The sequence below is a fragment of the Convolutriloba macropyga genome, unplaced genomic scaffold (genome assembly GCF_964194025.1).
Source record: "Convolutriloba macropyga unplaced genomic scaffold, txConMacr16.3 SCAFFOLD_1197, whole genome shotgun sequence".
NCBI lineage: Eukaryota > Metazoa > Xenacoelomorpha > Acoela > Convolutidae > Convolutriloba > Convolutriloba macropyga.
Genome location: NW_027450978.1, coordinates 1 through 27,550, shown reverse-complemented (window position 1 = coordinate 27,550; position 27,550 = coordinate 1). Strand labels below are relative to the sequence as shown.

The following is a 27,550-nucleotide window of genomic DNA, read 5'->3' as shown; positions in this document are numbered from 1 at the left end:
ATTGTTACACGTAATGTACAAACCAACAATCGAAATAGAAACAATGCCACGGACACATCTTCAACGGAACGAAGGAAAGATGAAAGATAAAAGCCCTCAAATTTGAATTCGAATAAGTTTTTGACGCAACCGACCGAAATTTGATAGGAGGACGCTCGAGTTAAAATGACAGATGAACTACTGGAATTGCATTATCAACTTTGGGACATAGAGCTTGAGCTAGAATGCCATTTCCAAAAAATTACATTGGAAATTGATGATATACGTTCGTAATCAAGGAAAACTTTTGGCAGATCACCCTGCAATTGGCTTCATAAGAAATTAGATCTCGCAGAATGGGCTGACACGAAAATGAAGACACGAAAAACCATTTGACCTAAGACTTGCATCAATCTAAGCCCAAAACAACCAAAGCAAATCCACTGTTCACGCTATCTAAAAGCTCTTGACCGTTAATCATCGTCGAATATCATTTTCCCAAAGTTGTTGTTTGATTCAAAACCGGACGTTGAAGCATCAGCAGTTTGCCTAAATTTTAATTGAACAAATTTAGCGGAAACTCATTGGAGTTGCCTGAGTACTGCCAAACATTGAGCTCCACTACAAGTTCAAATGTCAAAAAGAAACAAAGCCAATGCAACGCAACCAACTCCCTCTAGTTGATAGCTCACATCAAGTTGAAATGTTTCCTTTAATGAAGAAAACGATTATCACTTGTAAATGTATCAGCTGAGAAAAAGATAGCAAGGTCAACGCGTTTTAAATTAATCTTCCAAATATACAAGTGTTTAATTCCCTCAGTAATTCAAAAAGACGAGGGTGATAACTCTGTAATCGTAAGCGCCACGGCATTAAATCAATTAGGAAAATTTGAAGTTTTCTGAAGTTAGCTCTTTTCTCAACTCAGGGGGTTTGGAACTGACTTGATTTTTAGACTTTTTTCGATAGTGAATTACACAAATCGTTTATTAACCAAAGGGTTCAAGAGAAGGTGCAAGCCCAAGCAACCAATGTTGCGCGTAATGTAGCTCGCAAACATGAAAATCACATCTTGAATCTACAAAAACTTCCTCTAAGAAACACAGCACTCCCTTCAACGGTGCAAATACTTCAGAAGCTTATACAATCACCAATTGTTTTGGGAAATACAAATTATGGCTCCATTGAACTGAAACAAAGCTCCAAACAGCACTTAAATTGAACAAAGTTTGCCTTATTTTCGTTCTGAATGCACTGCAAAGATGTTTAAACTATAAAAATCATGGGACTAAAAGATGAACACTTACTGAATCTTTTGCGGTCTCAATAGGATCTGGATGAGAAATCAGTAGACTCTTGCCAACAGCAATTAAAGTGGAAACACCTTCTGAAGTTAACGAGCGTCAAACAGCGCTAATTACAGTGTATCATTGGGTCAAATTTACTAATTAGAGGGACGATTCAAGGGGAACTCTGATTTTAAATTTGTCAAGAGTCAGCCGCTACAGACGTTGAGACTGGATTCGCGAAAGAAACAATTAATTAGATTTCAAGGAGAATCTGGTAAAATTAAAGCTTTTGCTGCTAAACCCAAACAGCTAATACGAAATGCACGTTCTTCCAACGCTGCTTGGAAATGCAAAGAAGGATGCTTATGTAAAAATTTACTAGCCTGACCTGGTTAACAGAAGAAGCTGATTGCAACAGTTTTTGCATTTTGTGGATGAAAAACAGCCCTGGCTGTCAAAATTGAATCAATTTTTCAGCAAGTGCCAGTACATGGATAGGACAGAAACTATTCGAGACTATAAAGAGACCAAGAAATACAAAGTGGTGCAATTATATGACTATCAAAATCGCGGTTTGTGGAGCAAAATATTACCCAATCTTTGCTTATTACGCTTTCAGTTTTGTTGGCACCGCTAATTAAAAAAACATACTGAGGCTGCAAGTCATACTTAAACAACTTTCTTTGGTAAAATTTAATCAAATATCGAGAAACTTTTCAAAAAAACATATTGAAGTGTTAAATCAGCTACAAGCTCTCCTGAGACAGCAATGGTTTGATCTGAAGAAATATAAAAAGAGCAACTATGAAGCGAACGCAGCAAGACTGGAACAATTTTCTCCTGCAAAACTAAGTTAGTTGTTGTTGTGCTAAATCCAGAGAGATCATCTGAAATTTTGGCTTCAATGGACTGTTACTGATGGTTTTGTCCAAATCTGTAGAAGTAACCTGAGAACTTTTTATGCCCAATAACCCGAAGTAATATATATTTTTTCAGGTTTCTTTGGTTTTTTACTTTAATGGATTTTTCCATTTAGTGTTTACAAAGACAATTACTTATGAAAATCTTGGCTAAAAAAATGCAGCATAAGGAGAATGAAGTGGAGCCAGGTAATGGAACCGATGTCTTGAAATGGAAGGGACTGTGTCATACTGCAGCTCATGGTATAATCCTTAGAGGATACTTGAAAACAGAAAAGGACAGAAATGAGCTTCATTTATTTAATAAATCATCTGAAGGCATGACGTGTGCAGTGGTGAGTCTACATTTGCAATCTTTAGGATGCTTAATCGACTTCGTATTTGAAAGTAGAAAAATTTGGTAGGCTACTCATGTCTAACAGTGACAAGCATTAAAAGGGTTTTGAATCAAATACATAATGCGAACTGTTTATATCTCAAGAAGCTCAACATGAAATTACTCTAAAGAGTATTATTTTAAATTTTTTTTACCGTTACTGACAAAGAGGGACTTATTACCACCAAACGCAAAACTGATTGAAGATGACTGTGCTTCAACACAAAGCATTCAATTTTGTTGCATTTGAAACATCACGTTATCGAAATTTTCTGACGTTAAAAAAGCTGAACAATTCCCAAGAGTTGAAACAATGGTTCCATCGATGGCTGAGTTACACGCAGAAAAAAGGTAAAATCTGTTCGCTCAATAGGTTTTCCAATATTAGAATATCAATCAAACTATAGTCTTAAACTTAGTGAGAATTAGAAAGAAAGTTTGACTTAACAGATTAGAAAGACAAGCAATATGACTTTGATCAAAGAAATTATATAAATGAATCGCCAAGAAATGGTGCTGAGAATCAATATTCGGTTCAAATTGGTGAATCTAGATAACTGTTATTAGAGTTAGATTAATTGATGTAAAATCTTCCCAGCATGTATTAAATGATGATGATATCTCCGGAAGTGTGAATGAATTCTTAGAAAAGTGCAAATGCATTCCATTTATGGTTCCCTTTGCGACTGATTTGCAGAAGCAAACCATATTGGGTAACCCTTGCGACCCCCACTATAAATCACGGTGCTAAGTTTAATTTTGTATCTTGACTTTTTCACACTGATAATGGGTATATATACAGCTGATATTTGAGTCCTTTTTCATCCCCAAATTCAAATCACCATCTTGATCTAATAATCAGATCTCTCCTGTAAATCTCTAAATTCTTCTGTAAAATATCATTTTGTTATTCTCTCATTTTTTGAGAAATTACTTCTTTTACTTAGTTAAAAACGCTTTTTATTCCGCTTGCGAAAGTCCATAACCCAACAGGTTATGGGCCCAGCAACTTTCTAAGTCATAAAATTGATTTCCAAAACAAAACCACATTGTTGTTGACAGTCATAATCCTTTTCTGCTTAGTACCTTTTCTTTTCACAACTGTTTTGCCTACTCAAACTTCAATGGATCAACAGACAGTGAAGCTGCTGACCTACACAGGAAAGGCACAGGACTTTCCAATCTGGAGCACAAGGTTTGTGGCAATGATGCAGACGAAGGGACTCTACAAATCACTACTGGGGACAGAGGAGCAACCCAATGAGCCTGCGCCACTGGCCAATGGGGCAACCAATGATGAGAAGAAGAACCACAAGGTGCTGAAGGATGCATATGAGAAGGAAGTTGCAGACATCAAGGAGAAACGGATCAATGTGTGGTGCCATCTGGCACTGACTCTAGATGCAACAACCCTCATGCTGATGAGACATGACTGTGTGGGAGATGACGGCATTGGAGATGGAGCAAAGGCTTGGAAGCTTTTGCAAGAGAGATTTCAGAGTGTGGAGACGCCGACAGTGATGACTTTAGTGGCACAGCTTGCTCGACTGCAGCTCGAGGATTCTGAGGATTTGGACAGCTTCTTCATCAGAGGACAGGAGTTGCTCACAAGGCTACAAGAAGCAGGGGAAGCAGTCTCAGAGACCCTCTTCAACGCCTTGGTCCTCAATGGTCTGCCAATGAGGTATGAAAGTTTTGTTATACAGGAAAGCTTCAACCCGGCAACGAACTTCAGAGAGTTGAAGAAAAGGCTGCAGAACTTTCATGAGAGCACGGTGCAGAGACACAAGGGACAAAGTGGTTCAGTGGCACTGGCAGTGAAGCGTGACTTCAAGAAGGGACCCACGAAAGGAAACTGCTTTGTGTGTGGGATCCCTGGACACTTTGCCAAGGACTGCAGGAAGAAGGAGACAGCACAATGCAGCAAGTGTGGTGAGAAGGGTCACCTAGACAGGGCATGCAAGAGAAAAAGATGGAGGCAAACATGAGTCAGTGGCAATGGGTCCAACATTGGCTACACCAGACGAGGAATGCTGGGCAGCTCTTACCCAGTGGAAGACAGCAGGCATGCTAGGGGACAGTGGTTGTACAGATCACATAGTGACGAACATCGATGCGTTCCTGGACTTTGTGCCCATTCAACCAGTGGTCAGAAATCCCAACGGAGAGGCTTCCAGAGTGGTGGGCAGAGGCTGTGTGAGGATCAGCATACCCTCAAACAAAGGGGAATTCCAATGCGAACTCAAAAATGTTCTGTGTGTGCCGGACTATTCTTCGAACCTCCTATCAATCTCAAGATGCACGGAGTGGGGACATAGCTTCACTTTCGAGAGAGGAAACAGCTGCATGAAACTTCAGAAGGGAACTCGGGTAAAACTAACACAAGAAAATAATTTGTTTTACTTACCCTGCAGCGTTCTAGAATTCAAGATGAGTTCCAACAGCGTGAAACTTGACAGTGCAAGGAAGTGGCACAGACGATTGGGTCATTTGAATCAAGAGGATGTGGTCAAGAATGCACCAGAGACAGTGGGGGAACTCGATGATGTATGCAATGTGTGTGCATTGGCCAAGATCACAAAGACTCCAGTACCAAGAGTGGCAGAGACCCAAGCAGAAGAGAAGCTGGAGAGGTTGTTCACAGACGTGATGGGACCTTTCAGAGTAGAGTCACTGTCAGTGTTCCGGTTCTGCATAGTGTTTGCAGACCAGTACATGAAGTTTGTGTTTGTGGACTTGCTTAAGGCAAAGAGTGAAGCACTGGCCAGCCTGAAGAAATTTTTTCTCAGTGTGGGGAAGCCCAAGAAGCTGAGGCAAGACAATGCGAAGGAGTTTCTCTCAGAGCAGTTCAAGACGTACTGCTTAGATGCAGGCATTCTACAGGAAAAGACCATACCAGAGACGCCACAACAGAATGGGTTAGCTGAGAGGTGCAACAGGACACTGCTGGAGATGGCAAGATGTTTGCTCATTGACTCAGGACTTCCCAAGATGATGTGGGGAGCAGCAATTCTTCACGCAGCAAGGATCAGAAACTTGGTTGTGAGACGAGGAGAAGAAAAATGCCCAGCAGAGCTGATGAGAGGTATAAAACCTAAGCTTTCAATTAGTAAATTATCTATTTTTGGTTGCACAGTCTTCATGAGGAAGAGGGACAGAGAAGTCAGCAAATTTGAACCCAAGGCACTGGAAGGAAAGTTTGTGGGTTACACTGAAGGAGAAAACGGATACCTGGTGTACATACCCAACACACGCAAGGTGATGGCAGTTCGAGATGTGATCATCAAGGAGTCTGAAGTGGGCTCAATCCCTGACAACAAAAAAACGGCTGACCTACTAGATGATGGGTCGGAACTGGGAATCTGGCGCCCAGATGATGGTCATCAAGATGATGACAACAGAGAACGACAGGACACATCTACTGCAATAAAGGAGGAGTGGCATGACGCAGGGAGCGTGAATACTCAAGAAACAACACTGAGACCCTAGGCCTCAGATGTTGGAGAAACAGCACTAGATGAAGGATCTACTGCAACAAGAGGGAGTTACAGAGACTCAGAGTCACTGGAAGACAGTGACACAGAAGACTTCTCACAGTTAGAGACAGTTGGTTTCAATGAAGATGCACTGGAACACGCGGACAGAGCAGAGCCCAGACGAGGGACACGAGCAAGGAATGTTCCGCAATTTTTTGGAGAAGTCAGGACCCATCTTGCTGTGACTGAGGGCGAAAATGTGGAACCAAAAACAGTCTACAAAGCCAAGCAAGGTGACGATTGGGACCAGTGGCACCGGGCAATGAAGGACGAGGTCAAGGCACTCCAAGACAACGAGACTTGGAACCTAGTGAGACCGCCCACAGACAGGGACGTCATACCGGGCAAATGGATCTATAAAGTGGAATTGGGACCCAGTGGTCAAGTGGACAAATACAAAGCGCGCTATGTGGCAAAAGGCTTCAAACAAGTGGAAGGACTGGACTACTTTGAGACTTTTGCGCCTACCTGTAAGCCAGAGACATTCAGGATTCTACTTCAGCGAAGCAGGGCCATGTGATGCACCAATTTGATGTCAAGACTGCTTTCCTGCACTCACCAATCGAGGAAGAAGTGTATCTGGAACAGCCACAGGAGTTTGTAAAACGCGGATCAGATGGAGAGAACTTAGTATGTTGACTAAATAAATCAATTTATGGTTTGAAACAGGCTGCTAACAACTGGTACAAAGAATTGGCAAACTTCCTACTGAGACAGGGGTTCTCCAGAAGCAGGAACGATCACTGCTTGTTCGCAAGATCAGAGGCAGAGGATCACACCTTCATTTTGGTCTGGGTTGACGACATCATAGTAGCATCAAGTAGTATGACAGTGGTCTCTGATGTCAAGAAGGCACTAGAAGCAACCTTTCACATGGAAGACATAGGGAGACTACACTGGTTTCTGGGTCTAAGAATCAGACGAGAAGAGGGCAAAGTCAAAGTCGACCAAGAACGCTACATAAAAACAATGCTTGAGCGGTTTCAAATGGATGAATGCAAACCCTCAAGAACTCCAGTTGATTTGAATTTGAAAGTTCAGACAACACAGAACGGAGACGAAGAAGTGGACCAGAGGATCTACAGAAGCTTGGTTGGATCACTTCTGTATCTGGCCAAACAGACGAGGCCAGACATCATGTTCACAGTCAACATTCTGTCCAGACACATGAATGCACCTACCAATCAACACTGGATGTGCGGAAAACGACTTCTGCGATATCTTCAAGGTTCAAAATGTTTAAAACTTACTTACACAAAAGAGGCTAGTTATGATTTAGTGGGGGGAAAGTGATGCAGACTGGTCTGGAGACGTGAACGACAGAAAATCAACAACTATTACTTCAAGCTCAACGGACGTGGCGCAACACTCAGCTGGGGTGTCAAGAAGCAGGCCACAGTTGCTCTTTTTTCATCAGAAGCAGAATATCAGGGCATGGCAGCAGCAGTTCAGGAAGCACTCTACCTGAAACAACTTCTAGAGGATTTTGGCATCCAACAGAAACGTCCAATAGCAATTGGAGAGGACAACCAAAGTTGTATCAGACTTTGCCAAAACCCAGTCATGCACGAAAGGAGCAAGCACATCGAAACAAAGTTTCACTTCATTCGTGACAAGACTGAGGATGGGACTATTTCAATTCATTACGTCCCAACAGACAAAATAGCAGCGGACATCTTCACAAAGTCCTTACCCGTTTCGAAAGTCGAAACATTCAGAGCAGTTTTAATGGGAACAGACTCTACGCAATCAGCTCAAGTCTGAGTGGGGGTGTTAGAATATCAATCAAACTATAGTCTTAAACTTAGTGAGAATTAGAAAAAAAGTTTGACTTACCAGATTAGAAAGACAAGCAATATGACTCTGATCAAAGAAATTATATAAATGAATCGTCAAGAAATGGTGATGAGAATCAATATTCGGTTCAAATTGGTGAATCTAGATAACTATTATTAGAGTTAGATTAATTGATGTAAAATCTTCCCAGCATGTATTAAATGATGATGATATCTCCGGAAGTGTGAATAAATTCTTAGAAAAGTGCAAATGCAATCCATTTATGGTTCCCTTTGCGACTGATTTGCAGAAGCAAACCATATTGGGTAACCCTTGCGACCCCCACCATTAATCACGGTGCTAAGATTAGTTTTGTATCTTGAATTTTTCACACTGATAATGGGTATATATACAGCTGATTTTTGAGTCCTTTTTCATCCCCAAATTCAAATCACCATCTTGATCTACTAATCAGATCTCTCCTGTAAATCTCTAAATTCTTCTGTAAAATATCATTTTGTTATTCTCTCATTTTTTGAGAAATTAATTCTTTTACTTAGTTTAAAACGCTTTTTATTCCGCTTGCGAAACTCCATAACCCAACATCCAACAGCCTCAGTAGACTACTATAAAAATAGGGCATGGAAAGTGAGAGCTATAGTATTGCTGTTCTCTTGTAAAAAAAACGAGACGTGGATATAGAGATAGTTGCGAAAGTAGATACAGAGAAATGACTGAAGGCTGCGCGCAACTATATGCTTCAAAGTTCGAAAAGGCGAGCTGATAGAGTTAATCAGAATTGACAACCAGACGAACTTGATTGGCGCAGAGCTGGTGTTCATGGAGTATTTTGCGGCATTGAGTTAAAAAATCAGGACGTTTTAGTCTGATAAAAGATCAGATGCAAGCTCAATCTGACTGCGGCACCTCGAACAAGGGATTGTTGGAGCGATTTGTCAGTGCTTGGAATGCAGCAAATTATGTGGTGTTCAGGAACCGGCACTTAGGGGAAAATTTTGCTTTGTTCTTTTAACCACAATATGATTTTTTTGAACAGATAGTGAAAGCAATAGAAAGATTTTGACACTAATGTCTGCTGGAGAACGAAAATTGGAAGCCATTGCCTCAAAACACAGTCCGCTTCCTAACTAAACTTTCTGTCTCACGTTCTTATCATGCAAAGAAGACTTTTCAGTCCCAGAAAGTTCTTACCGTAAACCCAGGCTTAGACCTCGACTTATGAAAAGACTTTAAAAGTCTAGTAGGGGGGGCCAATATTGACTATAATTACACGGTCGAGGTTCCTAGTAAAAGTCGAGCTAATATCTTTTCATGGGTCGAGCTAAAGTCTTTTCATAACGAAGAAAGTCCAGCTAAGGTCTTTTCATGGGTAGAGCATTAGTCTTTTAATAACCAGCAAAGTCGAGTTAAGGTCTTTTCATGGGTCCACCATTAGTCTTTTCATAAGTCTGTTTTTTTTTCAATATTCAAATTTTTTATTTCTTTCCTGCTTCTGTACATACAGAAGCAGAACCGGAGCAGGACTAAATAGTTTTGCACCAGAGCAGTCCAACTTAAGAATCAGTTGGAAATCTGCCAAAAGCCTTAAGAATTTTGTCAATTCTTAAGTTAAAGAGTTTTTTCAGATCGAGTATATTACCACATTACTTGATTCAATGAAACGAGCTAGCTTAAGAATATTGGTCCTAGTCCCATTAGCCATGAAAAATTTTCGGCGCTATTCAGTTTGTTTTCCTTACCAAAATTATCAGCTATTTTTTTTTAAAAAATAATGCAGGTTTTTGAGGTATTTATGGTTCTTTTGAATCGTAAAAGGTGCATGATCACATATGCTGACTACGTTATATGCAATATTGCACGCAAAACGTTAATGGCAGAAAAACAGACTTATGAAAAGACTAATGATGGACCCATGAAAAGACTAATGATGGACCCATGATTGTCTACCAAATGAGGACCCATGATGGACCCATGATTGTCATAATTGTCTACCAAATGAGGAACAGATAGAAAAACCCAAAAATTATTTTTTGCGAATCCCAAAAAAGCCCAAGTCTTTTTCAAAAATTTCTGTATGAATGAAAAGATAGCCTCCAAAGCAAATAACTCAGAAAGTGAGTCAAGACGAACAGCAAAATCAAACAACAACAACAACAAACACTAATTACATCAAAAAATTTATGTCCCTCTTAAAAACTAAAATTAATAACAAAGTCAACATACCGTCAGATAAACATAAAACTAAACAAAAATAACTTATACATCACCAGAAAACATATGCGACTAGTCCATAAAAAGGTTTGGTAACAATTATACAAAAAAGAACAAAAACAGTAAAGTAAAAAAATTAACTTTTCTTTTGAAACAGTTAACTTCAAAGTAATAAATACCATTAGGAATCAATTAATATTACCACAAATTTACGATTACCACTGCTTCTATAGAAGGGCATTAGGACCTGTCCTTATTCATTTTTTAAAGCGGCTAAAAAGAAAAACAAAGAACAAACAAAATTCCAATTGAAACTTGCCAGAAAACGCTGTCAAAACCGTCAAGCCAAAGTTTGGCACTCAAAATATATTTGATTGCGCCTTCTTCAAACAACTATAATGTAGTACGTGGCCATTCATTAGTAAGACTAGGTAACAAGTAGACAAAAAAGCGAAGTGCTAAAGTATGTAATACTTTTAATTTTTTTTCGAAACAAAATTACATTCAATGTCATGAAAGGCATTAATTACAAAAAGAGCTATTTAAATAGGGTCGTTTATTCATGAAAAAGAAGCCCTCGAGACCTGTAATTATCCAGAATATTTCTTGCATCTACAAAAAGAACGTCAAATATGACAAAAATCAAATTAATTTACTTTTTTTTGTGAAAAACCGGTGTCGAAGCCAGTAAGGTCATAACAAATTCTTTAAAAAAAGATTTTGGGACACCAATCCCTTTTATTCCCTTGACACCCATATTGTCATATTTGACCTGTAATTAATTGACGAGAATAGGTAACAAAAGAAACGTAAAAAGAACAAAATTGCGAAGTTAAGTTTTTTTTTTAAATTTTGGAAAACGATTGTTTTCAAAGTCATGGAAGCCATCAGCTATCTACTAATATCAGAATATCGGTTCTTCTATTCTTCCATGAAAAGAATTATCTGAAGGTCTTTTCATGGGTCCACCATTAGTCTTTTCATAAGTCTGTTTTTTTTCAATATTCAAATTTTTTATTTCTTTCCTGCTTCTGTACATACAGAAGCAGAACCGGAGCAGGACTAAATAGTTTTGCACCAGAGCAGTCCAACTTAAGAATCAGTTGGAAATCTGCCAAAAGCCTTAAGAGTTTTGTCAATTCTTAAGTTAAAGAGTTTTTTCAGATCGAGTATATTACCACATTACTTGATTCAATGAAACCAGCTAGCTTAAGAATATTGGTCCTAGTCCCATTAGCCATGAAAAATTTTCGGCGCTATTCAGTTTGTTTTCCTTACCAAAATTATCAGCTATTTTTTTTAAAAAAATAATGCAGGTTTTTGAGGTATTTATGGTTCTTTTGAATCGTAAAAGGTGCATGATCACATATGCTGACTACGTTATATGCAATATTGCACGCAAAACGTTAATGGCAGAAAAACAGACTTATGAAAAGACTAATGATGGACCCATGAAAAGACTAATGATGGACCCATGAAAAGACTTTAACTCGACTTTGTTTGCAAACATTGTGTCGAGCTTAAGTCCAGCACAAACTTTGGGTCAAGCCAAAGTCTTTTGTAAAATTTAGGGTCCAGCTAAAGTCTTCTGCAAAAAATCTGAGTCGAGCTAAAGTCCAGAATGCCTTAAAGTCCAGCTAAAGTCTTTTCATAGCTCAAATGAGTCCAGTATGGTCTTTTCATAGCACATTTTTGTCGAGCATTGTCTTTTCATGAGTCGAGGTCTAGACCTGGGAGTATTTTGCGGCATTGAGTTAAAAAATCAGGACGTTTTAGTCTGATAAAAGATCAGATGCAAGCTCAATCTGACTGCGGCACCTCGAACAAGGGATTGTTGGAGCGATTTGTCAGTGCTTGGAATGCAGCAAATTATGTGGTGTTCAGGAACCGGCACTTAGGGGAAAATTTTGCTTTGTTCTTTTAACCACAATATGATTTTTTTGGACAGATAGTGAAAGCAATAGAAAGATTTTGACACTAATGTCTGCTGGAGAACGAAAATTGGAAGCCATTGCCTCAAAACACAGTCCGCTTCCTAACTAAACTTTCTGTCTCACGTTCTTATCATGCAAAGAAGACTTTTCAGTCCCAGAAAGTTCTTACCGCAAACCAAAGCATACCCCAATCCGATTTGCGACAGATTCCAAAAACAGGTTTTTGCCATTTTGTTGAAAACTGGAATAACGATTCAAAGAGAAATCTGAGCGAGGTCATTATTTTTGATTGCTCAAGGCAGCGACGAACTAAAATATTACAAACTAGGTTGACTAATGGAAACTATTAACAAGTTTGATTTTTGAAATCGACCAGCAAAGGTTCTGACAAAAAAGAGCCCAAAAGACGCCTGCAGTAATCCCCATTCCAGTACTTCCAAATGACGAGCGATTTTTGAAGAATGAAATTGGGAGTGGCAATATTAGAGCTCAGCTACCGCAGGAGGAGAAGAAAAGACTTCTCTAAGGTGGAACAACTCATCTTTATTTCTTGTTCATAATCATTCGCTCTATGTTGTCAAGGAAACTTTAGAAGTCATTGTAATAGTCCTTGTTAGACTAGTAGTTTTTATTGCATCTATAACCATAGTCACGTGGAAAAAATCATTAAAGGGTACTAAACCAACAACAGAGCAGTCACTCTGCAACTGCTGCTGTGCAGACAACCATTTTCTTTCAACAGCTCAGCAAAGTCTTTTACAAAAATAAGCAGGCCTAAGAAACGAATAAAGAGTTACTGCGTCGTAAACTTCTAGATGCTCTTGGGTAGTAAACTACTGCTGTGTTTTGTAGTGAAAACTCTTCTTGTGTAGCTAGTTACTATTTTACTCCATTCCAAATTTACTGATTCTTTATGCTCAACAAGGCGGCTTGGTAATGTGCGATGGCACATAAGGTTCCGACCCCGCCCATCCACAATTTTGGCATAATTGTCTACCAAATGAGGAACAGATAGAAAAACCCAAAAATTATTTTTTGCGAATCCCAAAAAAGCCCAAGTCTTTTTCAAAAATTTCTGTATGAATGAAAAGATAGCCTCCAAAGCAAATAACTCAGAAAGTGAGTCAAGACGAACAGCAAAATCAAACAACAACAACAACAAACACTAATTACATCAAAAAATTTATGTCCCTCTTAAAAACTAAAATTAATAACAAAGTCAACATACCGTCAGATAAACATAAAACTAAACAAAAATAACTTATACATCACCAGAAAACATATGCGACTAGTCCATAAAAAGGTTTGGTAACAATTATACAAAAAAGAACAAAAACAGTAAAGTAAAAAAATTAACTTTTCTTTTGAAACAGTTAACTTCAAAGTAATAAATACCATTAGGAATCAATTAATATTACCACAAATTTACGATTACCACTGCTTCTATAGAAGGGCATTAGGACCTGTCCTTATTCATTTTTTAAAGCGGCTAAAAAGAAAAACAAAGAACAAACAAAATTCCAATTGAAACTTGCCAGAAAACGCTGTCAAAACCGTCAAGCCAAAGTTTGGCACTCAAAATATATTTGATTGCGCCTTCTTCAAACAACTATAATGTAGTACGTGGCCATTCATTAGTAAGACTAGGTAACAAGTAGACAAAAAAGCGAAGTGCTAAAGTATGTAATACTTTTAATTTTTTTTCGAAACAAAATTACATTCAATGTCATGAAAGGCATTAATTACAAAAAGAGCTATTTAAATAGGGTCGTTTATTCATGAAAAAGAAGCCCTCGAGACCTGTAATTATCCAGAATATTTCTTTCATCTACAAAAAGAACGTCAAATATGACAAAAATCAAATTAATTTACTTTTTTTTGTGAAAAACCGGTGTCGAAGCCAGTAAGGTCATAACAAATTCTTTAAAAAAAGATTTTGGGACACCAATCCCTTTTATTCCCTTGACACCCATATTGTCATATTTGACCTGTAATTAATTGACGAGAATAGGTAACAAAAGAAACGTAAAAAGAACAAAATTGCGAAGTTAAGTTTTTTTTTTAAATTTTGGAAAACGATTGTTTTCAAAGTCATGGAAGCCATCAGCTATCTACTAATATCAGAATATCGGTTCTTCTATTCTTCCATGAAAAGCCAATGAAAGCTATCACTATACAGGAAATTTCATACGACCGAAACGACAAAGTATAAATGACATTTAGAGACAAAATTAAAAAATTCAATTGATTTCTTCAAGAAAGAGGCGTCAAGGCCGTTAAAACGATGATGTATAGCTTTCAGGTTTTCAATATGTTCAACTGTGCCTTATTCTAAGTGCTAATAAGGTAACATGAGAACTGTCAATAATGTGATAATGTGACAAAATTAGAAAACGTGAAAAACTGTCAAATATCAAAACAAACAAAAATCTGAAATCTTGTAGTATCAAAAAGCCAGAAAACAATAACTTCAGGCTTAAAACTGCAACCGCGAATAAAAGTTAAATCAGTAGAAAGAAGAAGCAGTCTTTTTTGCTGACACTAAGCTGTAAGTTGAACAAAGTAAGAAAAAAAAAGAGGAAAAGTTAATTAAGCCATTATTTATTGAAAAGTCAATTATTTTTAAAAAAAGAAACGACCATAAACTTTCAATTAAAAAACCAAATGCATTAGCTTGGAGCTGCTTAGCAAGCGAATTGGTTGGACCTATCACTCCTGAGCTTTGATTTGATATGTTCTGTTCTTTTTTATTAAAAAAAAGTCTTTTTTTAAAAAAAAAAAGACCGACGGATTACAATCCGATTTTTTTTGGATTGTAACAGTCCAAGAAGGGCCCAAAACTAGGCCTGCTAATACTTATTGTTCGTTAGGAACAATTAATTTTTCGAATGTTGTAGATATAGATAATTTGTTAGTTGAAAACTCAAAATAAATTCTGCATTTTTGATAATCAACGAGTAAAGTTACCAAAAAACGGCAAAGTTTTAACTACAGTGCACTCTCAGCGGACTCTGAAGTAGAAATAGCCCCCCTCTGAGTCTACAAAGATTGTATGAGTGTTGTTTGGGGAGGTACTGTCGCCAAATTTAATTAAAGTGGACTAAAGTAGCTTATTTCGTGCTGTTTTTGATGAAAAAGGCTAAGTTTTGAAATGTTTATCCAGATTTTTTGACCAAAAAAATTAAATCAAAACAATCAACAATGCTTGTTCGTCTTCAAAAATAAAATCAACGACACTATTCTTAAAAGTTATAACAAATTTTAGCAAAATTGACGAAAATTTAGGCAAAATTTCCGGAAAATGTGAATAAAAACAACGTGAATTCACTCTTCTTTTCTCAGAAGTTTAAACCTCGATAACTCCCTGTAGAAAACGAAAATTAAAAAAATCTTTTTAATTCCATATTCTACGCTGGACCAGCTTTCTAATGATACCAGTCTCAACTATCTATGATGAATATATCGAGCGGCGAAAATTCACGGAACAAAAAAAACCCATTTGAGTATATAGTTCCTCCCCCCTCAAGAGGGTCGGAACAATTATATGATAAAAAATTGCATAACCTTAATGACTGCAGGAATATAAAAGAACAAGAGGGCTCCCATATTCTGTTCCTGGCACAGAATTCTGCCAATATCTGCCTTTAAATTTATAGTATACCATTTATTAAATAAATACATCATAAATGTTGTTTCAGATATTTTTGTGATAACAAGAAACATAGCTTTTATCAGGCTGCTACGATAAGAAGATAATTTTATATAAATGAAATTCAAAAGACAGAAAAAGCAGAGCAAAGCTAAAATTTTCAGAAGCGCCATGAAATCTTATTGGTCTTCTTTTTTTAAAATTTTGTTTGCACTCTAAATATGATAGTTAATAACAGAAGGGTTTATTCAAAACGTAAACCTAAGCACGAACTCTTAGATAATTTCACATTATTGAAATTTTTTTGATAGTCTTTTTCTACAATTCCTTGAGAAAATGATATATTTCTAGCCATTAATAAGTCAAATTGATGACTATTGGTTCAAATAGAGCTGTTTCTTGTTTTCTATAATTTTCTCAGCAAGAACGTTTTTGTGAAAAACATTGGAAAGTATGGCTGTAGACATTGAAGTTGTTTTTAATAAAACAATTATGTTTTTGTATATCATCTAAGTAATCGAAAACTCACCCATTGATTAACATAGAAACAGGAGCTAAAAGTCTCGCGAACTCATTGAAAATTTCGCGCTTTTCGTAGCTGTAAAAAATCGTTTCAGAAATTCAAAACACTGGAAAACAAAACAATTGTTTTTTAAAACATTGTCATTATTATTTAGATTAAATAGAGTAAATGGTCAACAAACAAATACTGTTTCTATGATGGTTGTTCGTGCGACATCGCCTAAGCCGTACTTCGAAAAAACGCAATAGGTAAATAGCAAGTGGAAGTCAACATGAATGACAACAGCAGTATAAACAAGCGAAAAAAGTATGTGAAAGGAATCAATCTGTTTTAGCAATTTGCAAAATTAGGGGAACAACACCTGCAATGCAATTCAAACAAAAAGTAATAAAAAGCGTTTGGTTGAGTTTTTTTTTACTACTGGCGTCTTCTGTTCGTGTTACGGCAGAAGATGTTACACAATTGAGAAAGAATGATCTCACTTTCTCAAGGATTCTAAATCCAATAATTCTTATAAAGAACAAAAAAAATTAAAGTAAAAGCGTCCTGATATTTAAATGTCACTGAAAATATAAGGCTCAACTTTCTTTCATTTTCTAATCTTGATGCATGATTTTCTATGTGACAACACTGTGGATGTGACTCTTTGAAGCACATTGTAAATTAACAGTGTTATGCTGTAGAACACTCCGGGAATAAATGTTTTTTTTATTAATTGAGCATCAAAGCTAAAAACTAAAACTACAAAATTTGAAAAAGTATTGAAAAAAAAGATAGAACTATCAGCTACGTGCAGGAGGGGTCAAAAAGTAAATAATATAAATAATTAAAAAGATTTTCAGACTTGTTAGTTGTTTTTGTTTCGAACAGCAAGACGGAATGTTCTTTAAAAGCGAATAAACGAATTAACTTCATTTGACTTTAAATTTAAAATCCCTTTCCTTAAAAAATGACGTTAAAAACACTAGAACAGACACACAGACAGAGAGAGAGAGAGAGAAGGAGAGAGAGAGAGAGAAAGAGAGAGACAGAAGGGCACACACACACACACACAGAGAGAGAGAGAGAGAGAGAGAGAGAGACAGAGAGAGAGAGAGAGAGAGAGAGAGAGAGAGAAATAAATTGAAACTCCAAATGTCCCATATTGTTTTAATTAAAAAACTCAATGTCAGAGCGACGGTTAACATATTAGAAAAGACTGTCATTTCCAAGCATGTATTCGCCATAGAAGTAAGCGAAAATGAAAGCAGAGCTAACGGTCTTTTTTGAACCCCAAATAACATTATTAAAGGCAACCAGACAAGTCGCTAAAAAGGTTTTGAATTGGAGAACTGTCGAAACTTCTCTCCAAAACCTTTACCCTCAATACCAAAAAGTTATCTGAATCACAAAAAGTAAATCACTTAGTTGAAGCTAAGCAGAGAAGAAAAAAATTTGTTTTTTTTAATAATAGCCACGAAGCAATTTAGTTTTGAAAGGGGGATAAAACTAAAAACTGCAGTCAAAGCACGACAACGCAAAAAAACTACCAAAAATCTGATTTTTCTTTTTTATTCAGAAAAAGCCAATTGCGCCCTAGATTTTTTGTGTTTACTAAGCCGCCTCAAAATGATTACCCGTTATGCTTGTTGATGTATCCCCTCCAGTTTTAATTCCAATCGAACAAGAAATTCAAAAAAAATAATGATGATTTCTTTCAGAGAAAAGACTTCAAACATTAATCTAATTTATTAAAAACTGGAACTCAAAAATAGCTAACTGAGTAAGTGGAGCTGCTCCTAACATCCCAAATTTTTTTGTTGTTTTAAAGAATCAAACAGATTTGAGAAAAAAATAATGAGCGGCAAATAACGAGCGCCAAAAATTTTAAAAGGCCTGAAAACTTATCCGATTACTTTTTCAAGTTTTGTTGAGTCCATGGACGTGCAAAATGCAGATTGAGTCATTGTTGATCGGTGTTAAGTCAGTTTATTAGACAGGAAAAGTGAAAGCTACAAACAAAATTTTTATATTTTTCTTAAAATTTTAGTTCGATATAAAATATCTTTATAATATTTATTTTTTTTTGGATTTTTTTAAATAATTAACTATTTTTCAACAGATCTCAAACATTTCAATCTATTTCTCAAGAATTAAACAATTAAATTAAATTAATTGAATATAGGCTGAAAACTTTGGATCATACAGAGAAGAGACGTGTCAAAATTTCAAAATAATGTTTTAAGATTGGATAAAAATGTGTCGCAATTCTTTCCCAAAAAAACTCATTTTTGTATTTCCGTACTATGTGGAGACGATGACACAACGTTAAGATGCTTGTTTCTCAAAGAAACATACTAAAAATACCACTAGTTGTCTAAATTGATCAAAGGTTGACCGAAATTTTAGCTAAATTTGATTAAACCTTAAGCTAGTATATCTGAAATTGTGGGTAGAAAATGATGAACATTTTTTTCTTACAAAAAGCAAAATTCCTAAACATTCTTTTTGTAGTGAAATTCTAGACGCAGAGAATTGATAACACAACTGATAGCCTGGGATGCCCTCAAAAAAGTCAAACATTGTCTGAACAAAAAAAGTTAAGCTAGCATAAAATTCTCTCATTTTTTCAAAAAAAGAGGTGACAATAAATACGAAATATATGACAACCAAACTTTCAATTAAAGACAGGTGCTCTCTTTATTAGTGTTTCACGTTTTTCTCAACACAAATATAATTGGAAAATTACCTCAGCAGAATTTCAAACAAAAAATAGTGTTCAACCATCGTAGCTTGAAAACTTTTGATCGTGAGGAGAAAAAATGATATAAACTTCTTAATAGCCTCCATTGGAAGCTAATGAAAGTGAACAGCTAAAGTTAAGGAACGCTGAACGGTTAATTCTTGATCACGAAATTTGATCCATCTTCTTGTCTTATTGGGTGAGATTTAGAGCTGCGAGTGGTTGTCCACTCTCATTGGATGACAGGAGTTAGTTCATTGATGATTGTTTATTCTCCAACAGTGTGGTGGAGTAAAGTATTGCGTGTATTTGCGGATTATTACTACCATTGTAGTCTTTTCGACTGGAAATGTTAAACAGAGTAGCGCCGCGCAAAAAATGTTCATTAAAAATTGCTAATTTTCCTTATACGCTCATGCATACGAGAAATCGTGTGATTTTTTATTACACAAGGAAAATTTTCTCGTGCAAAATCACACGATACGCATTTTTCACACGAAAATTTGTGTTAAGTTTCATCACACGGAAAAAAGTCAGGTGATTTCACGCGAGAAATTTTTAGAGTAAATTGTCTTGATTGGAACAGCCGAATGGAACAGCCGATTGATTTTTTTGAAGAATTATTTATGTCAAAAATGTTGTGAATGATGCTAGTTTGTATACCTGTAGAAATTAAAGTGGGTGAACCACTGTGGAACGCAACATGGCATCAATTCCGGGACAAATATGCACCAGAACTGCGTGAGCCTATGATTGAGTATAGAAATCTGCTCAATAAGTGGGCAAAAATATCGGGTAAGTTGTTTTTGTTGTTGTTATTATAAGCCATTATTTGGGTCTTTCCCATAATAGCCCCCCCCCCCCCATAAAATTGTAGCCCCCCATTATGGTACAATTACCATGATGGGGGATATATGTTATCTGTCCACAATTTAATCTGATCAATTTGTTGTACACTTCGACGTGAATGAGAATAACTTTTCGTATGATTATTAAAAACTTTTCATTGAACTCTTCAATATTGAGGCGAAAGGTAGGCAAAAATAAGCTTTTCACTTCACGATAAAAACTGCCGCAAGAAAGTTTGTCGAATCAGGTCAACAAATATTTCCGCAGTTTTCCGGATTTTCAAGCTGTCATTTCAATTTTAGACCATAATTAAATTATTACAGAAAAGTCTTCAGTCTTAGATTGTTTCATCATTAAATCAGTATAATGAGGTTAATTCTCGTATTTCAGTTCTGCAACATAGAATTTAATTTTTTAAAAAAAAGTAATTTGGGTCGCTCAATTTCTTTTTTAATCAGGGGATAATTATTGTCGTTCAATCAAACATCAAAGAATGACGAAAAGAGAAGAATTATAAACGTACAAATAGAGATAAGCGATCTCATATTTTAGGTGATTCTTCGAAAATCAAATTATTTAAATATTTTTCCTATAGCTTTTTTCATTTATATCAGTCTTATTACTCTATAGTTGAACTATTGGCTAGTTGAACTATCCGCCACAGTTGAACTATTGGCTATACTTGATTGAACTGCTTCTTCATAAAACTCGTTTTTCTTTTCAAACGAACAACTCTAACAATAATATTTTGAACAGGATTTAGCTTAAAGCTTAAAAAAATTGGGTTCTATTGTTTTTTTTGTTCTCGCCAATAATTCTCTGTAAACATGTTGTTACCTTGTTTGCAGGCCACAAGAGTGCAGCGCATGCATGGGTGCAGATGTTTGAAGTAGATATGCACGAGTACGAGGGGATAATAAACCAAATTGCGGCAGACTTGAAAAACCTCTATCAGAAATTGCACGCTTACATCAGGTTCAAGTTGAGAGAAAAGTACCCCGAATTGATAGAGGAGAAAGGATTGATTCCCTCGCATCTGACACGAGAAATGCATGGACAAGTGTTTTTGAACCTGTTGGACATCGCTCTACCTTATGAGGTATAAACCACATTAATTTCTCACATGCGTTTGTTTGAAACTTAATTTTTATTATTCCATCTTCACAATTTCATTTCAAGTTTTACACATTATAAATATGTATCAAGAATTGAAATTGCCAAAATTTGGATTGTTGCTCAACTCTAGACTTGACTTAATTTTAAAAAAAGTCTAATGGGGATTCAATACTGACTATAAATACACGGTCGAGCATTCTGTTTAGAGTCAAACAAGGTCGAGGTTATTATTTGTGCTCGTTTATGACGCACACCAATTTTGAGCGCACACAGGGGGTATGGTGCGTTCAAACATACAGAGGCCAGGAATTTTTTAACGAGCAACACATACACACCAGTAATTGGTGTCGAGCCAAAGTCCGTTTTTAAGCCTTTTTAAAACCTCAAAAATGTCAAATTGAACCGTTAATTTTACAATAGGGCCATCTTTCAACGTTTTCTTTTTAAATTTTGGACAAGAGTTTTTTTAGCGTTCTTTAAACGTAAATAATAAAAGATTTTTTATCCACTGTTTTTAGGAGAATTGTTGAGTGTTTTTCAGTAGATGACAATTTTTGAGCTTTTTAAAACCTAAGAAAAAGTATTTTATTACGGTTAAAGTTAGAAGACAAGCGTTTTTGGTTGCAAATTTAGGCGATTACAGTTTTCGACGTTTAGATGTAAGTCATGATTGAGTATTATAACTCTGTGTCTTTTGACTCGACTGAAATGCACTTTTAAAAAAGTACAGCAGAATTGTCATGTATGATGAAAAGCGAATGAAAAGCCAATTTTATCGTTGACACATAGACCCGGGTTACGTAATCGTTGTTTTGAAAGTGGATCTTTAGTTGAGTTGACTCAATCATAAAATCGGTCAAAGAAGTTCCAAAACGGTAGTTTCCTGAATGAACTATCAAGATTGGCATTCTCGTACAAAAGCGTATGTTGCGTTTGCCCAACAATCGAAAACTCTCAAAACAGTCAGTTTGATAAATTACTGTTCAAAAATATACGTAACAAAAGTGGCCACTTCCCAAAACATTTTGAACGTTTTTTATTGGTCTTGTGAACTGGGGAGATGTATTTCAAAGTAGCGACTGCTAAGCAAGCAATTGGGGAGTGAAATTGTCACAAAATTTAACGTTACGTAAGCATTTTTCCGGGCCTTGTCGAAATTGAGCAGGGCTAAAATTTTTCGTGTCTCTTAAGAGATTGAATAGAATTCAAGTATTGCTAATGTAGTTTCCTTGAAGCGCTAATTGTATAAAAACAAAGATTGAGTTTCATTAATTAGACATGATTACATAATTAGACATAATTAGACATATTTGGATGTGACTTACACTTTTGTACCTTAAAAGTTGAAAAGTTGAACTGCTCTCTCTTAATTAGACTAAAAATTTAAACTTTTTAAAAATATTTAATTATAATTTTGGGTCTTTTCCCATTTTAGAGTAATGTGTATCTTGTAGATGCAGCGGTGAAAGAGGAGAGAATATGAAAAATATATTTAATTTTTAATGCAAATTTTATATCAATAACAAGAAGTACGCTAAATAAAATAAATAAGCTGATTTTAGCGGTTTTTTTGTTATTGATATTAAAATTGTAAAAAAATTGAATTTTTTTCATATTTTCTCCTCTCTTACCACTCTCTTCATATTTTCTCCTCTCTTAGGGGGGGGGGGGGGGGCTATAATACGAAAGACTCGTAGTTTTCAACACTATAAATGAATTATCTTGCTTTCAGGGAGTGGAAGTGGACTTGAAACCCAAGCTGGAGGAAAAATATGGGAAGAACTTCACAAAGATCGTTGAATTAGCTGAGCAGTTTTTTCAGTCCTTCGGTTTTCCCGAATTACCCGCTTCATTCTACGAGAATTCTAAATTTCATAAGAGCGACTGGCCTGCTGGTAAGGTAGGTCACATTTGAGATTACAATTTCTGAAGTACGTGTAACTATCACCACTCAAGCTGAGTGTTTTTTCTATTTAATCTCAAAGTGCACTTAGTTTAAGTTGCGTGGTTGGTGTCATGCGATATCAGAAATATTTAGCAGCATATTAAACATTTGGAATCAAGCTTCAAAAATAGCTGATTTTGTCTATATGAAGCCTATATATGGTCTAGTTCAACCAAATTTAAAAAAACTTTATGATAGCAGGAAGTATTGCAAGAAAAATCTACGTTTATATATTGCAAAAGGAAGGGAGAATAAAACAATGTTCGATTTTTTTCAATTTATTATTGAAAAAACTGATTTTTACAATTCATTACTGATTTTTAAAACCACTCAAATTATTGCCGAGTAAAGTTATAACTTTGTGTTTAGAAATCAGGTTTCAGGGAATAAAAGAATAATCGAAAAAACCACTTTTTTTAGGAAACAATAAAAATCTTGAACTCTCATTTTCTGACTTCTGGAGTCTAAAATAAAAGCTCTGCCAAATTCATCCATTTGAAATCCGAAGAGCTGTGAACAAAATCAGTTTCACAAAATTATTTAAAAACATCAGGTCAAGAAATCTTTATAAAGCGGCGAAGCGGGGAAAACTTTTCATGCTTTTATTTCTCTCTGTTGCATTTTTCAAAAGTAAATGTTTATTTTTTAAACTGATAACGAATTAAAGAAAATCAGGAATCCGGTTATTCGAACTATCAAATAATAACTGCATAAATTTTTCTCAAGGGTTAAATTTTTATCAAGGTTCATAATATCTTAATCATTTTCTCAGGAAATTTTTTTAATCTATTTTGGTTTTTCAGAGTTACAAATTTAGTGAAAAGCTTGTTCCTTCTCTGAATTTCGGCATCATGTTATTAGAGAAAAAGTGAATAGTTCATAGCAAAGTGGCCATTGTGAGAGATCTTGACGAAAAGCAAAAGTCAAAAATTGAAATCTGCAGATGAGCAAAAAACAGACGACAGAGATAGTTTCTCCAAAAAAGAAAGTGAAACGACAAAATTGAGTTTTCTCAAAGTCAATTAAAATTTTTATGCTCTCTGGCCTTCCTGGAACTTTTGTTTTTGTCATGGACCAAAAATTTGGTTTTATTTTATTTCAGAATTATTGCTTATAATGTCATCGCTAGTATGCCAGAAGTTGTTAAACTGCCATTCATCCTCAGAAGTTCAGACCTCTTTTGTCCTATTTTTTGAATACTTGATAACTAATGGTATTTTTGTGTTCGCAAAGGCATCAATGGCATTTTCATTGGGCTGATTTTCCGAAGTTACACTGAGGTATGATACAGTTGTTAGTTTTTTCAAATTAAAATCAAATGTCCTTGTAGGATACAATAATTGTGCTGCGGTAGTAGACAAAACTAATTCCGTTCAATTGAGTTGATGTTTTACTTTTCTGAAGTCTGAAATAATTTTTTCGATGAAATCTTAAATAGGCGTTTTTTTCTCTTCAACAACTTTGACAACACGTACTTTTGGCTGTGAAAGCATTCGTTAATATTTGCTAGACTCATATTTTTAATTACATACAATTATATTAATTAAAAGACACTATATATGTTTTAATTTTCCCCAATTTTATGTTCAATTGGTCGTTAATATCTTTTCCTTATATTTAAAAAAGCACAGTTCACAAAACTTATTGCGTAAAGACAAGTACTCGGAGCACAAAAAAATAACAAAACAATTTCACTGACGGCAAATAAGGGATAATTTTCAGGAAATAGTTTTTGTGACGGCAATTAAACTGTGAAGTTGAAGAAAATTTTATAGGACGACAAAAACAATGCAAATTTGAAAAATGATTTTCTCTGAGAACAAAAAATGACAGTTTGAAGTTCAATTTACGCTGGCGGCAAAAAATGCAATTTCGATGAAACAATTCTTCTAAGGGCAACGTAAACGGCAATTTGACAAAAAAAATTTTTTGACGGAAATATTTTCTCTGATGACAAATGAAATCTGTTTTTTTGAAGAAAAATTTTGGGTTTATTTTTCCAAATTACCATGAGGTATCATACGGTTGTTAAAATTCAAATGTCCCTGTAGGAGACAATATTTGTGCTGCGATAGCAGACAAAACTTATTCCGTTCAATTGAGTTGATATTTTAGTTTTCTGAAGTCTTGAACAATTTTTTGATGAATTCTTTATTAGGCCTTTTTTTCTCTTTATCTACTTTGACGACACGTAACAAAAAGTGGGAATTTTAAGACATATTCACTCCGACAGCAAAATATTGAAACTTCGATGAAACAGTTCCCCTGAGGCCAAGTTAAATAGCAATTTGACAACATAATTTATCTGGCGGAAACATTTTCCCTGACGGCGAAAAAATCTTTTCTCAGGAAAGGTTTTCTCTTAAAGCAAATTGTCTCTTTTTGTGCAGTTTTGTGAAAATTTGATATATTTTTTGTATTTTTCTGGTTACAAAGACATCACTACCATTACAATGGGTTGAATTTCCCGAGTTGCTATGAAATATTATACAGTGGTTAGTTTTTTGAAATCAATTTTAAATGACTTTGTAGTAGACAAGATTGTGTTGCTGTAGAAGACAAAAACCTATTTTGGTCAATTGAGTTGATGTTTTACTGTTCTGATGTCTGAAGTTTTTTTTGATGATTTCCTTTATAGGCGTTTTCTCTTTTATACCCTTGACGACACGTAATTTTTTGGCTTGGAATGCATTAGTTAATATTTGCTTGAATCATATTTTTACTTACATACCATTATATAATTAAAATACTCTATAAATTCTTTAATTTTTTAAAATGTTTTTGTTCAATTCTTTTCTTTAATTGTTTTCCTTATATATTAAAAAGCAAAAATTGCAAAAATTATTGAGTAAAGACAAGTACTGGGTGCCTAAATAATTTGACAAAACAAATTCACTGACGGCAAATAAGGGTTAATTTTGAGGAAACAATTTTGCCGACGGCAATTAAAAAAAATCTGACAAAAAGTTTTCTCTGATGGCAAATAAAATTGCAATTTTGACACGTTTTCACTGACGGAAATTAAAACGTAATTTTGAAGAAATAGTTTTTGTGACGGCAATTTAAATGTAATTTTGAAGAAACATTTTCCATGACAGTAAAAGAATTTGAAGAATTGTTTTTTCTGACCGCAAATAAACATTATTTTTGAAGAAAGATTTTCTCTGACGGCAAATAAACTTGGTTTTTGAAGAATCAATATCTCTGGTGGCAAATAAATCGCAAATTTGAGCAAACATTTTTTGTGCCATCAAATAAATCATGATTTTGGAGGAAATTTTCTCTGACTGCACATAAAACGAAAAAAAAAAACATTTCCTATGACGGCAAATTAAATGGCAAATTGAAATAAATTTATTTCTTGCGGAAAATAAGATGTAATTTTGAAAATCATTCTCTCTGATGACAAATAAAACGTAATTTTGAAGGAGCATTAACTCTGACGGCAAATAAAATGCAAATTTGAAGAAACATTTCCTATGACGGCAAATTAAATGGCAATTTGAAGAAGTATTTTCTCTGGCGGCAAATAAGATGCAATTTCGAAAACAATTATCTGGCGGCAAATAAAACGTAATTGTGAAGGAATATAACCTTTGACGGCAAATAAAATGCAAATTTGAACAAAAATTTCCTCTGACGGCAATCTAAATGGCAATTTGACGAAATATTTTTTCTGGCGGAAACAATTTTTTAGGAAGCAACTTAGGAGGTATGTTAGAACATTCTGTGCTACTCACAGACTCGCATGGGATTGTCAAAGTGCTTCGTTCGTTATGGTAAACGATGACTGGCTGTTTTCTAGAGCACTAGAGCAGAGGCCTACAAATAGTTTTTCCTTACAAATGATTAAATAATGAACGGTTGCTAAAAATGATTGAAAAATTAACGGTTGTTACCAGTCTTCACATATCTCTCCGTTAGAATTCAAGAATTGAGAATTGAATAACCAAAAGAGCAAATCTGGGATTTAGTTAAGGGAATTTCTGTTTTTTAAAACAGATTACAAATGTTTTGTATATTATAAAAAATGCAATGTTTGCAGGCCCAATGCTTCCCAACAACACACTTTTTTTACATTCCTCGAGATGACATCAGAATTATGATGTGTGGCGAGCCAACCACGAAGGATTTCTATACAATACACCACGAAATTGGCCACGTTTACTATTTGATGGCCTACGCCAACATGACTCATATTTTCTACGATGGTACGTACATTTGGTTTTCCACACTAGAGCAGGACAGCCAAAAATGGTTACACTTATTAAGACCTTTCCAGCCAATTTTAGATGTTTTTGACATTTTTTTTGAAAAATTTCTCTTGACAGTTCTTCCTCAGAAAAAAAAGTTTTGACGGATACAATTAGAAAAATTAGCTGAATTGCTTTTTTATGGTAAGTTATTTTTAGGGGAAACCATTGATCTAGTACCATGGCCTTTATTTAAAAAAATACATATAGTTGAAGCATACTCTACATAAGGGGGTTGAAAAATATGATGGAAAATGAATTTTCTGATTTTGTAACTCTAATTTTTCAAATTTGAATGAAAGCTTGACAAATATTAGTTGTAAGGATTTCACAATAAGACGAAAAGAAAAGAGTCGGGAGAAATCAGTGATATCGATCACCAATAGTTGATTCCAACAATCAGATTAGCTGCAAAGATTGACTTTCGTCTATACCAATGAGGAAATGGTTT

General features: G+C 35.3%; 1 protein-coding gene across 1 annotated transcript in view; it reads left to right on the top strand.

Annotated features, from left to right (window-relative positions):
* The window catches only part of LOC142356317 (angiotensin-converting enzyme-related protein-like), a gene marked incomplete at its 3' end in the record, with an annotated part of 58,577 nt that extends 31,520 nt beyond the window's left edge, over positions 1-27,057 (top strand). Inside the window, exons 4-7 of the mRNA XM_075408250.1 lie at positions 19,606-19,731; positions 20,634-20,884; positions 22,634-22,801; positions 26,892-27,057. Of these exons, the coding sequence (XP_075264365.1) occupies positions 19,606-19,731; positions 20,634-20,884; positions 22,634-22,801; positions 26,892-27,057 (711 nt within the window). The remainder of the gene's footprint in view (positions 1-19,605; positions 19,732-20,633; positions 20,885-22,633; positions 22,802-26,891) is intronic.
* Between the last annotated feature and the right edge of the window lie 493 nt (positions 27,058-27,550).